Source organism: Colias philodice, chromosome 23, assembly GCF_061535455.1.
Source record: "Colias philodice isolate Cphi_HAF_F1 chromosome 23, ilColPhil1 Martin Lab GWU primary, whole genome shotgun sequence".
Lineage (NCBI taxonomy): Eukaryota > Metazoa > Arthropoda > Insecta > Lepidoptera > Pieridae > Colias > Colias philodice.
Genome location: NC_143108.1, coordinates 2,937,830 through 2,955,647, shown reverse-complemented (window position 1 = coordinate 2,955,647; position 17,818 = coordinate 2,937,830). Strand labels below are relative to the sequence as shown.

General features: G+C 32.6%; 2 protein-coding genes across 3 annotated transcripts in view; both read left to right on the top strand.

Annotated features, from left to right (window-relative positions):
- The window catches only part of LOC149477918 (uncharacterized), a 600,334-nt gene that overhangs the window by 323,825 nt on the left and 258,691 nt on the right, over positions 1 to 17,818 (top strand). The window lies entirely within an intron of this gene.
- Positions 341 to 16,846, top strand: LOC149477934 (uncharacterized). 2 transcript variants are annotated; one of them, XM_089710014.1, is made up of 4 exons: positions 341 to 429; positions 5,159 to 5,595; positions 9,834 to 10,009; positions 16,316 to 16,846. In XM_089710014.1, exons 2-4 carry the CDS (start codon positions 5,166 to 5,168, stop codon positions 16,511 to 16,513), a joined length of 804 nt encoding a protein of 267 aa, XP_089566140.1. In that variant the 5' UTR covers positions 341 to 429; positions 5,159 to 5,165; the 3' UTR covers positions 16,514 to 16,846. The 2 variants fall into 2 exon arrangements, with proteins under 2 accessions (XP_089566140.1, XP_089566141.1); XM_089710015.1 differs by lacking the exon at positions 341 to 429 and having other exon boundaries at positions 5,037 to 5,595.

The following is a 17,818-nucleotide window of genomic DNA, read 5'->3' as shown; positions in this document are numbered from 1 at the left end:
TCACCAATGGACAGCGTTTAACATATTTTTTTTATTAGGTGGGAGAAGCTACAGACGTTAAGCTAGCAATATAATAAACACGTTAAAGAAATAGTTACCTTTATAAGTAGCTGATAAATTACGAAACAATAATATTTTCGTCACATTGTTTCACATAAAGTTTAATAAAAGCATGCACTTTAAAAATAAATAACACAAGCAAACCCGCAGTACAAAATACAGCCACTAACGATTTCGAAATCATCCAGATCACATTATCTACGTTCCGCTGGCTGGCGTATCGATCCTAGATCATTTAAATAGCGAATCAGACGCCATCATTGACATTGATCTATCGAACATCGGCGCGTGCGCATATAATTATAATTACATTATTTATGAATATATTTATTAGTTAATATTTAGTGTGTGAAGTGCAGTGAATTTAATGTAAGTTTATTTTTTTAATTATGCGGTTTAAAGTGATAAAGTGGATTTCATAAGGATCTGTGAAATATAAAATGTCCTCAAGCTGATATTAAAATTTTTAAGTTCGTGTTAAATAATAATTAAAAAGTCAAAGAATTCTAATCTAAATCTAATATTTCCTTGCTTTGTGATATTTGAATATTTTTTTTAACAACTTTCTATAAAGAGATCAATTTATAATTATTATAAAACATGTATAAAACACTTAAATCCAAGAAGATTACCCACTAAAAGCTTTATCCCTCCAAATAGGAATTTTGATCATTTTTCCAATATTTATTTTATAAGCCAAACTACTTCGTACAAGCTTCGAAGATTGGCTTTTTGTTTACATTCGAATCATTTCTATTGAGCTCCCCTTTTTCTAAACAGAGCCGTACGTTACCATAAAAATATAGTTTCCTTTATTTTTCCTTTCCTTCTACATACATGGTAGAGACATTAAAATGTTCATGATAAAATTATACAGGGTTTCCCACCGTTTGTATACTAAGCTCAAAGGAGGTTATAGTCTTGCATACGCTGAGTGCGAAAAAAATACTTATAAAATTCCAGACACATTTTTTTTCAAATATATGAATTCTTAAAACTCTATGTGTACAGTGTACACCCCTAACAAGCAACCCGCCCAACTTTGCCACCCGCACGTGAGCTATCATTTAAGATTATGTTTTCATAGACAAAATGCTCACAGTAGCGGTATATGCCGGCTGAGCGAAGCTAGAGAAGAAAACATGGTTTTTAAGGAAAAAATTAGCAAACAATTTTTGACGTAATTTTGTTTTTTAAGTATTTTTACGTGATCAGTGTATGCAAAACTACAAGGCCCTTCGCGCTAAGTATACCCATAGTGGGACACCCTGTATTAATATTAAAATATTAGTTTAAACTAGTTACTAGTTCCATCAAGAAACAACTATATACAAACTTGTACCTAACAATTTATCAAACTTTTCCAAAAAAAAAAACATTATCCAAGTTAAATACTGAGGACCCACGCATCTTCATCTGCTCATAAAATTGATACTTTTACCATTTTTTACAATATTTTTATTGATTCTTCGCTTTTATGAGTTTAACCGTGATATTATAAGCATAGCCTATAGTCTAATTCAATAAATAGTCCATCTAACGCACAAAACATTTTTTTTTCATTACGAACCAGTAGTTCGTGAGATTATCTATTAAAGTTTTAAGCAAACAATCAATTGAATTACTTACATTATATTAGTATAGATTTAGGCATTGCAGTGTTTATACAGGTATGTCGCACCATCCATGTATGCATACAGTTACACATAGTATACCAACAACGGCATAAAAGTGAAGTCCCATGTCCCCTAGTGGGGTAAGGGGCAGATGTATTATATACATCTGTTTCACTGATCGATTTTCTTTAGGGACAAGTAGGTGATCAGCCTTCTGTGTCCTGTCAGACCAATACATTTTTTTTTCTTCGTCTCCACCGGGAATCGAACCCAGGACGCCTCGGTTCTACGCTCACGCGTTAACCACTGTACCAAGGCGGTCAACACAACAACGGCATACCTTGTATATGTTTTTTGTAGTGCTTATATTATTTTCTATCTTTCAATCTCGTTGCGCTAGTTAACTCACGTTTATCTAAGCTCCATTTTCCGTAGTGTTATTAGTATAGTTATAATTAATGCAAAAGTCGTTAAACATTAATGAACTTCCTAAAGAATAGTTAGATTTCCAATCTTCATCAAAGTGACTTAAAACTTTACTGATTGTTCTTTAGGTGCATCTTACGAGTTTAGTTTTATGAATATTAATACGTAGATTATTATGAGTTTTCAATATTGGCTTTTATTAAAATTGTCAATCATGATCATCATTAGCCCATAACGTTCCCACTGCTGGGACACGGGCCTCCAGTAAGGGATCAGGCCATAATCCACCACGCTGGCCAAGTGCGGATTGGCAGATGTCAAGTTCAAAGTTTCACCACCGAGCCATCACTGCATTAAAATTATTGTTGACTTGTATTATAATTTGTAGATATAAATACCTGTGAGCAAAAGAAAGCCTTATGGTCCATTGAAAAGTTACATTTGGGGTCGCATTTTTTAGAGGACGCAATTTTATTTTTTTGATGTGTAAGGGGGGTCAGCGTGAAGCTATCACCAAGTTTGTGGGGTCGCCACCCTTGTCCCACGGCCGCCATCTTGAAAATAGCGGTTGAAATGGTTTTTACGATGTATCTCTTAAACTATTTATCTGATAATAAAACAATGTTAACATTATTCGTTGCAAATTAAATTCTCTACAACTTAGGTTCAGTAACTTTTTGTCGTAGAACTATAAACAAAAAAGTTATAAGTGAAAATGTTCAGAAATTAGAGATGTTTATATTTTTCAATAAAACTTTTTTTTTTAAGTTTACGAAGAAATAATATCAGACCATTTTTGTAGATTGTTTTTCGTAGAACAACTTTTATTTACAACATTTTTTCATTAATTAAATAGCTAAGGTTTTACAGCCATCCGAAGTGAGTACTATTTTAAGTACTCTTTACTATACAGAATACGATATATTATGTGTGTACTAATAATAATTTGTCACCAGTAATTATTTTATTTTTGTTATAATAATATTTTTAATAATTAATTTTACAATATTATTAATAATTAATTATTGAATCTTTTCCCCACAACCCAGGAGGTAGAGTCTGGAAGTGTGTTTTTTTTTACGTCGAAAAGCAGGGCTGAAATGTTCTGCAGTGTGCTTCCATTGTTGTGGAGTCTGGGAAAAGAGCCAATAGCCAATTTATTATGTATAGTTACTACTGAAAAATAGTACTCACTTCTGAGCGCTGTAAAACCTTAGCTATTGACGTAATGAAAAAATGTTGTATATAAAAGTTGTTCCTCGAAAAACAATCTACAAAAATAGTCTTATATCATTTCTTCGTAAAATGATAAAAAAAAGTTTTATTGAAAAATATAAATAGCTCTAATTTCTGAACATTTTCGCTTATAACTTTTTTATTTATAGTTCTACGACAAAAAGTTACTGAATCAAAGTTGTAGAGAATTTAATTTGCAACAAATAATGTTAAAATTGTTTTATTATCAGATAAATAGTTTAAGAGATATATCGTTAAAACCATTTCAACCGCTATTTTCAAGATGGCGGCCATGGGACAAGGGTGGCGACCCCACAAACTTGGTTTTAGCTTCACACTGACCCCCCCTACACATCAAAAAAATAAAATTGCGTCCTCTAAAAAACTCAAGGTCAGGCCTAAAAAATGTAACATTTCAATGGATCATTAATGTCTTTTTATTAAGTTTTCAAACGATATAAATTGTACATGTTTACATTTTATCATCTCATATTTCGTAATAACAAGATCTGCACATGGGTAATAATATAATAGCAAATTGTAATAATATCATGTTCTTGGAAATTACATTATTTCCTAGCAACACGGTCAAATATTATCATATCCTAACAACATGGCTGTTACCTACAAAAACATTCCGCTACCCGTAGAATACATTATACATTAACAATATAACAAAACCGGCCAAGTGTGAGTCGGACTTGCGCACGAAGGGATCCGTACTATACATGAATTTTTAGTATTTATTTTTTAGCGACGGAAATACATGATTTGTGAATATTTCACCTTTCTAGCTCACGGCTTTTGGGTACGGAACCCTAAAAACAGAATACAAATGTATGGGAACCTAATAAACAACTTTGCTTTGTTTCATAGCATTTGGAGTTTGGACCCTTGTTACCTTTACAAAGCTTTATGATTTGGACAAACGCATGATTACAAATTTTGATTAATACACTTTTTTGCGAAATGCTCTTTGTTATTTTGTGAAATTTTAAATCAACAATATTTCACATTTCGCACAACATAATAATTTGATGTTTATTGTTCTGCTTTTTTTGGAAGGGCTGGGATGTGCCACTAACGACGACTTTCAACAATTCATTTCTTTGTAATACTTGATTCGAACGTTACAAAGACATTTCTTTGCAATCTAGCATTAACAGATTTGATGTCTCTTTTATGACTCTTGTAAGAACTAATCTAGTGATAGAAGCCATTAAAGGTCAATAAACTATAATTAACCATGGACTGTTTACTAAGAATTACAAGGCACTTTGTCTTAATCTAAGAACGTAAATAGGCCAATCATTATTTGTCTCATTAATCGGAATGTTTACCTAAATTCTATTTTTCGTGTACACAATTTCTAAACATATTTTGATCATTTAGTTTATTATTTACAACTTTGAATTTACCTTTTACTATCTCTAACACGGTAACACAAATGAAATGAAATGAAATGAAATGAAATGAAATGAAATGAAATGAAATGAAATATGTTTTTTTTTTTAATTACGGTGCATTTACATCTGACGAACATGTAGTTAGAGCAAGAGCATTCTTTCGCGATCTTTTAGTGTAAACGAAAACTCGTATTCAATGTTATTCAGTATTAGATTGAATAATTATTAATATTTGATAAATTAAATGAATTAATCTTTTCGAACGCACTCATAATAACGAAATGCTCTACGCCTGTTTACACTAAAAAAAATTGTCATAGTGGGGTTAGAATGAGCATTCGGTCCTTTGATGAAAATGCACCGTTAGACTTATTTATTCTCTCTCCTGTCTAATACGATCCAAAAATATTTCAGACTCAAAATGACGAATTGGAAGATAGTTCTCTCAATTCTGTTTATCGCAAGCGAACAAACAATGGGCTCTGAAGATAGATATCTACGCTACGTCAAAGACAGCTGCATCGTGAAAGGCGAGGCTTTATCCTGCGTCAAGTACAAGGCTTTGAAAATCGCCAAGAAGACGCTTTTCGGCGACCTTAGCAGTAATGAAACTATCATTGCGAATGACGTCATAAGTTTCGTACCTTTGAACTCGGATGTTCTAAAAGATATTAATGTTACTGAAGAAGTTGATCTGTTGAGAGATGGTCAGAGGAGCATTATTTCTGAGTGGACGGAGATCGCTAAATACTTTATGAGTTTGGTTCGTGATTTCTTCAAAATGAGAGGACTGAGGGTGAACCTGCCTCCTGGAGCAAGGACTATTGAGGAGCAGGATACTGAAGATGATGGTAAGGATTGATGACTTTAAATTATGCAAATGTATTTCTCTAAAATATTTAAGTACTTATTTTTTCTTAATTGTATTCGTTGTACCTAACAAATTTAAACAATTTGCGCACTTATTTAACTATTCTGACGATTTTAACAGCTATGTTTCATTTTCTAAATATGGAGCGAAGGGAATAAACTACGCATATTAAACCAAGATCTTATTTTTAACCTAAATCTACTTATGCTTACGCATTCGGATCGAATTCTGAGAACGATCAACCTTATGAACAATAATAAACTGAATTAATACCTATACTTCTTTCTTTTGACTTTTCTAAACGAAATATAAAGTAAAAAAATATTATACACTAGCTGCGCTCCGAGGTTTCACAATGTTTGAGTTTGAGTTTGAAAGAATTTTTTCAAATCGGATCAGTAGTTCCTGAGATTAACGCGTTCAGACAAACAAAGTCTTCGGCTTTATAATATTATAGTATAGATAAATAGTATTCGTGATTTATATCATTTCGCAACAGAACCTTAGTTGATTAATTACTAACTAACATAAAAAATACTATATTTTTCCTAGCATTTTCTCAGGATTAATAATAAAATAAAAAGTTCATACCCCTATCCACGTGCTCTGATTAATATTTATAAGGCGACACGATCGCGGGATGTCGTATTACTTCCATCAAAGTTCATCGACCTTTATAACCATCTGGGATGAAATGATTTTGTTTCACGAGATTATAAAAATTACTTCGCTTTTTCCTAAGGAAAACAAAAGATTGATAAAAGGCTTTTTAGTTGCTAAATTTTATTAATTTTCAACAGACTTCAAAAAAGGAGGAGATTCTCTCGTTTGTTACCTCAAAACTTTCGACTGAATGAAAACATTTTGATGAGAGTTTTTTAATTGAAAGCCGTCGCTTGGCCCCATTTAACGTTTTTCTAATTCTGACACATTGAAATAGGTTTAGTTTTCCTAACAATAATTATTAAGTACAAATGTTTTTTTTTTTCAATTAAGGGCAGAGTCCAAAGCGTTTCTTCTAAACCATTGAAAACTAACGATGCGTGTACTCTTGTGAAGTATCAGGAAGGAATTTCACATCAGTTTCAATGATTGAATTTCTTTTAGGTCAGTAGGGGATAACGTATGTGAAAGATTCCACGCATTTCAGTTCTTTTTGCTTTGGACAGTAAATAGATTTCCGGAAAAATACATGCGTGATCCGACAAAATAATAGCTTCATATAAATTATATATTATGTTCCAATTAAAGAATTTTTGAATTTTGAAAACTTGTTAAAAGTCATTTAATTCGCACTTAATATGAACCATATTTGAATTCATAACATGATACTATGTTGATAGATATGTATATTATATCTATACTAGCTGTGCACCGCGGTTCTGTTAGTCTTAGAGTGACGATAATATATAGCCTTCGTCGATAAATGGGCTAGATACCCCTAAAATAATTTTTCAAATCGGTCCCGCAGTTCCTGGGATTAGCGCGTTCAACCAAATAAACAAATTATTTAGCTTTATTATATCAGTATAGATTTTATCCGATTGCAAGCCATAACACATTTTTTTACAGCTTCATTTATAATAGAATCAATAACCTCCTTTACAAAGTAAATTGAACGTCATCGTTTATTTGTGTTAAATAAATTAAGAGCATGCGAATCACGATTAACAACAAAATGTAGTTTAAACGGCTGTGTCGAAAATAATCGGACCGTATCGTGGGATAGATAGCAGGTCGTAAAGGTTAACGTGAAACAAATCGATGTAATTAAAGCAAATATTATAACTGTTTATTTAAACTATTTTAGATTAAGTATTACGTGCATAATTTTTGAGACGGAATTCGGAAATGACTTGTTTCAAACAATACTGCCCAGTTGAATACTTATCTAGATTTTGTTAGTAATTGTAATGTAGAAACTTAGAAATAAATGAACATAATGTTATTTTATACAATTTTTAATGAATAAAGAAGATGTACATAAAAAATGATGCCTAAAATGTTGTGTATGTTATACCTTGAAACGTATGTATTTTTACAATTTACTTCACAGATGATAATACATGTTTTTCGCGTACGAATCTTACATAAAATTATTAAGTCGATAGCAAATAAGTAATCAAGCAAGCAATAAGCAATATAATAAATATTATAATTTGTATCCTAATCGCAAGAAATACAGGGATTTATTTCAAATCTCGAGTTATTAATATTCGGGATGGAACCTTAGGTAACCTTCCAAAATACTGATCCCGGGTCTAACCTAACTTCACCCTATCTCACACACACCAGTGTTAAGACCTCTATAAATCTTTTATATTTAATATTTTTTTACAAAAAATGTCCTAGAGGGAGGTAACACACCACAGTTCTAAATAAGAAAACATAATATTAACTATCGAATACAAAAATAATCACGTCAATCAGTTGAACAGAGTTATCGAGTAGAACCAATAATTAATATATGATAAACTCATGATAATATTGTATTGTCACCGATCCTTGATAAAGGCACAAAGTTTGAATAAATCTTGGGTCAAAATCGACTCTATAGGAGTCGGTTACATACAAACGTGAAACTAATATAACCGTGTTACAAAGAAAATATCGAATTCATATTCTCTTTCTCTTTAAGAGCGTCGTTTTAAAAGCAATCAACACAACTGAGTAATATTTTAATTTTAAATCTTCCTTTAAATTACGTAATTTACTAACTGTAATTTCGCTTCTAATATAGTTTTAATTAATCTCCGAGCTAAGAGGAATTTCCTGAGCGCATCTGCAACTGTACAACAGTTATCATTTAGGATTTATTTTCCGACATTTTTGTCGTAGTAATTCTGTAGGAGTTATACTTACAGTAAATATTTGCCAAAATACGTGCCTAGTAACGTACGTAAAATAGTTATTTTTTAAATATCATCGATTAAATTTATTTTAGAATTGTTTTGTATTGTTTTTTTTTTGATATACAAATAACAGTAGAGTAAATAGAATTCAATTTCAATTTTCTAAGACATATAGGTAGCAAAATAATTATTGTGCTCGTAAAATCTCTAGAAACTCGATACAAATGTATAAAATTGCATGAAAAAAATAATTGCTACTTCGTTTGTTGCCTGTTACGTAACTGTAAATTACTTGACATGAACATAACATGAAATATGAACATGTAAAAAATTAGTTTAAATTAATTAATTAATATATTTATTAATTTTTGTATTCTTCAATACCTTTTCTCTCTGTAAAAACGTAGGTATACAATACACATAATACAAATCTATATATATATAAAACTCAAAGGTGACTGATATAGTGATCTATCAACGCACAGCCCAAACCACTGGACGTATCGGGCTGAAATTTGGCATGCAGGTAGATGTTAGGACGTAGGCATCCGCTAAGAAAGGATTTCCTGAAATTCTTGCGGGAACGGGGAAAAACGGGGATGCACGTACAAAGTCGTGGGCGGAAGCTAGTCGAATCACTACATAGTATAAAACAAAGTCGCTTTCCCTGTCCCTATGTCCCTATGTCCCTTTGTACGCTTAAATCTTTGAAACTACGCAACGGATTTTGATGCGGTTTTTTTTAATAGATAGAGTGATTCAAGAGGAAGGTTTATATGTATAATAAGATCCATTAAGTAATGGAGAAGTACTGTTATTTTTGAGGTTTCTAATGTGATGTCGTAAAAAAATTAAATTTATTCCGCTTACATTGCAAACGCAGGCTGAACCCTACGAGTTTTATCAAAATAATGTACTAAGTATTATACACATTGAAAAGGTCTACAGAAAAGTCCGCGATGGTATATGTCTATCTCTTATGGATAACCCACAATAACTTTTTTTTGTCATTTACTTTTTACGACAAATAATGGCTAATTTTCGAAGCGATTTTAACCAATACAGCATTAATCCTTAACCAATTAAATACGATGGATACATTGTTCATTTAATATAGATCTATATGGCCCTTTACACCGTATGATTTAAGTGAATATTTTCGAAGATATTACAGATTTAAAAATTGCGGGACGTAGCGTTTGCGGCCGCCCGGCTATGTATTTTATACCCGTGCGATGCCGGAGCGGGCCGCTATATTTTTATACCTATACAACGTTCACAATTTTTCTGTAGTGCATTTAGTATCAGCATTGCACCCGTGCGAAGCCGGGGCGGGTCGCTAGTAATATATAAATGAACATTACAGGTCGTGGCAAAAAGAAGAAGCTGGCAATCATGATCCCATTTCTGAACCTGCTAGCAACACTGAAGACGAAAATGTTGCTAATCCCAATTCTGTTGGGCGTCATGTTGATCAAGAAGTTGCTGCTTGTTGCTGCCTTGTTGATGCCTAGTTTGCTGAGTACTTTGAAGGCTTGCAAGGTAAATATTTAATGGGCTGCACAATGGACAGTGTTGGCCCATCATTGACAAATGATTGTCAAAGTTTGCGGCCATTAAAGGGATTATGAATAAACAAGCAACATACACTATCGTGATGGCCTCGACTCGCCCAACGCTGCCCATTGTGAAGAGGGCCCATTAATATAAATATGTTATACTCGTCCTGATTTGGATACTTAGTATTTAATCCCGCTTAAAACTAAATTAAAATTAATTCGGTAAGTAATTTTCATTTGGAACAAGAAGACAGATGTATTTCAATATATCTTTTTACTATTTGTTCAATCTAGGTTCATATTGTACAAAATATATTAGACAACTAGCGGTCCGCCCCGGCTTCGCCCGTGGTACCTACATGTTTAAACTATCCTATCTCTCAAGTTGGATCGAATTGCACATGGTGTGCGAATTTTATTATAATCGGTTAAGTGGTTTAGGAGTCCATTGAAGACAAACATTGTGACACGAGATTTATATATATTAAGACTAGTGGTCCGCCCCGGCTTCGCCCGTGGTACCTACATGTTTAAACTATCCTAAGTATCTTTCAAGTTGGATCGAATTGCACATGGTGTGCGAATTTTATTATAATCGGTTAAGTGGTTTAGGAGTCCATTGAGGACAAACATTGTGACACGAGATTTATATATTATATTAGATATAATTGATGACGTAATTGGATGTCTAAAGTGACATATATCTCAGAAGGCATTCACAAGCAGAAACCCATTAGTATTAGCCAATCGAAATTAGGCTGACACAATTATCCGCCAATCACGATTTAGCAAAGCAATTATGCTTGCGAATGAGTTTCTGTACAGACCATATTATCTTAATGTAATGATTATTAACAAGATGAAGTTACTATACTATAAATCAGCAAGATGTTAAAGAATTTGACGTTATCATAAGTATTAATGACTGCAAGACTATAAAGTATACATAAAAAGAACTAAATAATGTACAAACAAATTCGGACCGCTTGAAAGAAAATGTAGCGTGTAACATCTATTTATATAATAGTTGGATTTTATGATTCCCTCATAAAAAAGAGGATATTATGCGTCCCATAATATTACATGATGTAAAACCATCCGAAACCACGCTTAGTTATAATTTAAGCAGTATTGTATTGTTTAACGTAGCATTTATTCTATATACTGACTATTTTAAACAATAACTTACCCTCATGAATTCAGTAACAACTAAAGGCTATTTCAGGAAATTATTTTTACCTCAGATAACATAAAAAACGTCAAGACATCTTTCATTTTTCGCGTATATAAAGATAAGAATCTATTGCAATGCCCAGTAAAAATAAAAACCTTTATAACCAGCTTGAACTGTTAGTAAAATATTTATCTCCAGTGGTTTACGCTGCAAATAAGAGGAAATAACGTCTTCTTACTTCTTAGGCGCGGGACATATACAAGCGGCGCGGCGCGCATCGGGCGCACCGCGGGCGCGCCAGCCGGCGCGCCGCGGGCGCGCCAGCCGGCGCGCCTCGGGCGCGCTGCCGGCGCGCCTCGGGCGCGCTGTTGGCGTCCGAAAATGATATTTATATAGAGTGGTTAAATGCATTTTCTTCATGCATAATTTAGTAAAATTATGTTTTTTGTGCTAAAAGAGATTTGAAAGTAACGTTAATTTGAAAGTAACGATTTTGTTTTGATAATTCCTTGTAAGTAAATAGCGAGGATAACCCCACGATTGCAAATATATCTTTGTTGGAAATGTTGGAATTTACTTGGAAAATTTTATAGTACTTTTAAAGTACATAATTTTAAAGTAGTACTGGTGTAATGATGGAAGAAAAGAAGGTTAAAATAACACAAAATTTATATTGTACTAGCGGTCCGCCCCGGCTTCGCCCGTGGTACATATTTCGCAATAAAAGGTAGCCTATGTTCTTTCTCAGGGTCTAAAGATTATCTGTGTCAAATTTCATCAAAATCGGTCCAGTACCTAGTTTATGCGTGAAAACCATACATACATACATACATACATACAAACCTTTCCTCTTTATAATATTAGTATAGATAAAATATGGTTTTCAAACACAGGTTTACATTTAAACCATATAAATCTTATCATTAAAATCTCAGTTCAAAAGTATTTACAGTACTGATCATTCCACAATATTATTACAATTACAAATAAATAAAAAACACAATCAAAATCAGGATTATCTTTATTTCTGACATTGTAAATACATGGGAACTTTCATTATGCTCTTCTTCATTTTCACTTTCCCTACTGCCATCACCTGTGTAAATCATTTCATCGATTAATTCAATTCACCTTTAAAAACAAAACGAAGAAGGGTATTTAATAGCAGCTCTATATAATTCCACACAGAGAGAACACATTTTTGACTGACAGGCTACCGTGTCCTATAGACCGGGAGATACTGACACAAAATTTCGAGTCATTTGTAACAGGATGGCGGTTCTACAGGGGTCTTAGTACGCAATGACAAAAAGAAAAACGATGGTGTGAACGCTGGTACCGGCGGCTTAGTCGCGTGGGCGTTAGTCGAACTCGTCGGAAAAATAGCGAAGTCAAACGATTTGTAACACAAAAATTTTAGAATTTACCGATAGCCCATAAAAAAGAAGTAGGCGGTAGTGTCATGCCATACTTTTCCGGTGTGACTTACAGCCCGCCATACATAGACGCGAATGTGTTGATTTAAAAAAAACAATTCAACCATTTGTACCAGGCTAACTTTTGCACAGGTAACCATCGTCGTGCAGCCATTTACGAAAATCGCCATGCCATACTTTTCGGACGATTCCAAATGGTCGCCATACCGCCGAAAATCTGCAAATTTTTTTTTTGTAACAATTGTAACAGACAAATGACTCGAAATTTTGTGTCAGTATCTCCCGGTCTACTACCACCCGATTTGTTTTTGATTGTGTATGACCGTGAATTGACCTCTATTTGGGGAAGCGCGCCTGCGGTACGCCTGCGGTACGCCCGCGGCGCAACGGTGGCGTGCCGCCTCGACGCCTGTCCAAAATTCTTTCATACAAAATGTATAAGAAGGATGTGGTGCAAAACAGATTGAAGAGGCGCGCTTATGGCACGCCCGCGCCCGCACCGCTTGTGTTTGACCCGCGCCTTAGAAATTACTTGTATGTTAAAGTCAGAATTGGATTATTTCTTGATATGACACGCTGCAGTTGTACCGATTAAAAAAAATGTATTTCGCTGGATTTAATTGTTGTTATGATGATTTTAGTTCAGGAATTATTTGCATGATAAAATCTAAATATTAATAAACTTAAACAACTGTATAATGCTATAATATTATACTTTATAAGCTTTCTGCCCGTGACTACGCCCGCTTTGTCAAAGTAAAACCCGCATATTTCCCGATCCCGTGAGATTTCAGGGATAGAAAGCTGAGTCATTCGGGGTCTTCAGCTACATACAAATTTCATTGTAATCGGTTCAGTAGAGTTGCGCGAAAGAGTAACAAACATCCATACTTACATACTCACAAACTTTCGCATTTTATTAGTAGGATTTGAAAGTATGTTTTTCGACCATAAAATGTCATAAAAACATTATTAATGAGTTTTACTAGTTATTAATATTAATGTATATTTCTCGTGGTTCATTAAAAAAAATACCCTTTTGTACATTACTCACGTCATAAAATATTTCTAATTCCAAATAGAGACTGAGTTTTCTGAAATGAATTTAAGTCTCTTAATTGAATTTATAAGTCGATCTAACTGCTTCATACGTTTCAAAGGCGAACGTGTGAAACTTTCAAAATAACGAACTTTGTTCATATTGGAAATGTATTTTTCATTAGGATTTATATAAATTAAGAAATGAATTCTCTATAATCACCTGAAACTATATTTCGAGATTAATGTGTGATATTTTCATATTTCCTTGTATTAATTTTTAATATTTATATAAAAGGTAAATCTAACGAAAAATTAAGACTAAAGCAAATCTATTCCTAACAGTGAATAAAATTATATGTGATACTTATTAGTTATTACCTACACTATAGTGTGTTATGTGTGTTCACTTCTGAAACGTGTGCTCGGATATAATTTAGCTTTAGAATTCATCTTTTATTTTCTCCATTAAGTTAGTAAATAGGTAATAACTATCAACCCAAAAATATTATTCGTATTAAAAAATATGAATTCTAACTCGTCATTGATTGCTCTACCGTCACTACATAGTGCCTATAAAACAAAGTCGCCTTTTCTGTCCGCATGTCCCCATGTATGCTTAAATCTTTAAAACTACGCAACGGTATTTGATGCAGTTTTTTTTAAAGATAGATGAGTCAAGAGGAAGGATTTATTATATAATTTATTAGGTTTTAGACATTGCGGGCGAAGCCGCGGGCGCATAGCTAGTATCCAATAAAAAATAAAATAAATAAGCCACGTTTATCGACTCTGGAGCGAAATAAATAAACTTAAGTTATCTAAATCCACTTGAAATCCAGGCTTTTAGGTATTATATCATCCAATGTGGGTTTGTGCTGATTATATAGATATATTTTATATGCAGCGATAGATTGTTGGATTATAATCAAACTAGCTTACTGCTCGCGGGTTTTTTCGCGTACCATCGGAAATTCCCATGGGAGTAAAATGTTTTATCGCGGTAAAAAGGAGCCAATGATAACTCTTGTTAACTATTGCCAGAAACAAAAAATCACATCATAAGTGCTTCATTGTGAAAAATAAACAAACAAACACATTTTCAAATTTATAATGAATGAGCTACCCGAGCAGACGGTCTATTGCCCCTTTTTCATTTTTTCTCTCTATAAGAACCTTCCTTGTGCGTTAACAAAAACGTTAAAAAATAGCTGATTTGGGCGAGCCGTTCTAGAGTAATTTAAAGCAAATATTTTTTTTAATATATAGTTAAAAAAATAACACAAACACGTACTAATTATAAAATAAAAGCAAGTTCAACCTTTGAAATTCAGATGTCGGTGTACAATAGATTCAGAAGTTTCGAAGTTAATTAATTATCTTATCATACGGGTTCGGCTGTTGCTTTTGGGAATTAAATTGAATCTGTGTACTTTAATTGTGATGTAAATTAAGCTGGCTTATGCTGACATATTGAATGGAAACTCATGATAACCGAAATTTAATACGACGATAGCTTTGAAAATAATGTAGCAAATTTTTTTATTGTTATTTTAGCTAACTGAAACTTGCGGCTTCACTCGCGTGGTACCTGGATAATAACTAACTTTCTTAATAAAGTCACTCTACCCAATTTCATACAGAACCGATCATCTTTTTTTGGGTAAAAGAGTAACAAACATGCATCTTCACAAAATTCCACATTATTACAATATTGGTAGGATTTATTTTGCGATAGTGGCAATTCATCCATTTTTCTTATAAATTTATATTTAATTTACTTACTTTCGGGTTAATTTAAGTTTACATCAAATCATATGTTTTAATTAATTAGAGGTTCTTTCTATTCTCCTATCTTGAGTGGTTGTTAAGCTTTTTTAAGTACAAATTTATCATTGAAGTACTGAGCGGAAATAGTAGCTTTATCTCTATGATAATGTTATCGATTATATAAACACAATACAAAATATTTTCATGAAGTGCGAGAATTGAATGTAATACAATATAAAACATGCCTAGTTCTGTATGAATTAGATTAAAATATATTAAATAATTCATCATCATCATCAGCCCATTTTTGTGTGATATAGTGCCTTATATAAATAAATAAATTATGTTCCCACTAATGGGGCACGAGCCTCTTATAAGGGTACTCGATGTATATAAGCTTAAATATAATACGAACCTTCAGTTCGTTGTTATGTTATTCACAAATATTTCTATTTTATCAGGAATCGAGTATCTTAGTGTGTTCTTAGTTTAAAATACAATTCTATAAGCTTACATTTATTTATTGCAGTAACTAATTTGGGGCCCTGATTTCAGAGAAAATAATGTATCAAAATAACATTTTAGTAGGTACATATTTTTGAGTTATATGTAGATAGATATGAAGTGAAACTTCTTTAGTCGCGTTGAGAGTAAAATTTCAATTCGCGTCATAGCACACTATAAAGTGACGATTTTGGTATCTTTGAATCTTGCCAAAGAAGTTTCACTTCTGACACGTGTGATCGGCACACACGTTCTTTTTATGTAGCGCTATATTGTGTTCTATTTCATATTATAAGCCATTTAAAATTTGTCTAAAATATTTTACAAACGTTTCCATGATTTTAACGTTTAATTCCTTCTATTTCAGCACCACCACCCAATGACACACTACTCGTATTTCGGCAGTGACGCATCTGACTACAACTCGGACTATTCCAATAGCTACGCATATTCTTCAGGAGGTGGGTACGGGAAGGACTGGCCGTCAAACAGGGCATACACCATTGCCAAACATCGGCCAACACCCGCCCCGGTGTATATCACAGCACCTGGTACTGCGAAGTAATAGAATTATCTAGAATGAATACAGCTTATGGGCCATCACAATGGGCAACGTTGGGCAAGTAGAGGCAATCACGGTAGTCTAGAGGGCCTAAATGTCTATAATAGGTCGTCACTGTAGATGTTTATTCATATTCGCCGTAATGGTGGCAAACATCAACGATCATTTGTTGGGCCAACGCTGCTCATTGTGAAAAGGGCCCATTATAAATTATGTGAATCTATAGACTCCTGAGTTGGTAAAACTGTCAGGAGCTAAAAGTATTAAATTATTAATGATTGCAAATATTTTTAAGATGTGTAAACAATTTTGTATTTATTAATTTATTCAGTAGCTATTAAAATCTTGATATAACATTATGAATTACTTATAATGCAATAGTAATCATGTCTTATATAATAAATACCTATTTATTGTAGAGTAGAGATATTAGTATAGCGCAATGAATAAGTTATATATTTAAGTTTTTTTGATCAAATGCAATTATAGTGGCTTAAAAATCTGTTTATTTATTTACTATTTAAATCTCGATAGGACGAATGTCTTTTTGTAGTTAGTTCCTTATCCCGTTTTTATTAATATCCATGTTATCATAAATGGAAAGACTGTCAAGTAGAACTTTTAATATTATGTTATTTTATAAAATAAAGCATTTATTACAATTAAATCTAATGAATTGTCGTTGATATCGATTCAAGAAATGTTTAGATATAATATATTCAAAATATTATTTATAATAATTTATTTTACATTGTAAGAATATTCGACTTATTGATTCGTAATTTATTTATTTATTTTAAGGTCGTTAATTCAATGATAACTTTACTTTGTTAATTTTATCAGCATAGTTTTTTTTATTTGTATGTTTTCAAAGTGATGCTTATAAAGCTTAAATTATATTTTGTCTATGTACAAATAAACTATTCAATATTATAATTGTATTTTTATTTATCTCTATTTATTATAACTAAAATGAAACACAATTCAGGCTTCGTAAATATCATCATGATTGTTGCATTTTTTAATTTTTTAAACATAACTTTCATATTATATTTTTTTAGATTTGTTTGTATAGGTACTAACTGACGCCTTAGATATTTTTTCTTTACCAATTACTATTTGTGATTTTAAGTATTATTTAACTATCAACTCAATAATTTGACCTATATTCATGCCTCAACCTTTGTACCTTAAAGCAGGTCATATAAGGGATTATTCCCTTCAATTGACCTGAAGGACAGATAGAAACATATAACCTATTTCTATGTAACAAGCGCAATTTCCTTTACTAGCTATAATGCTCCAAGG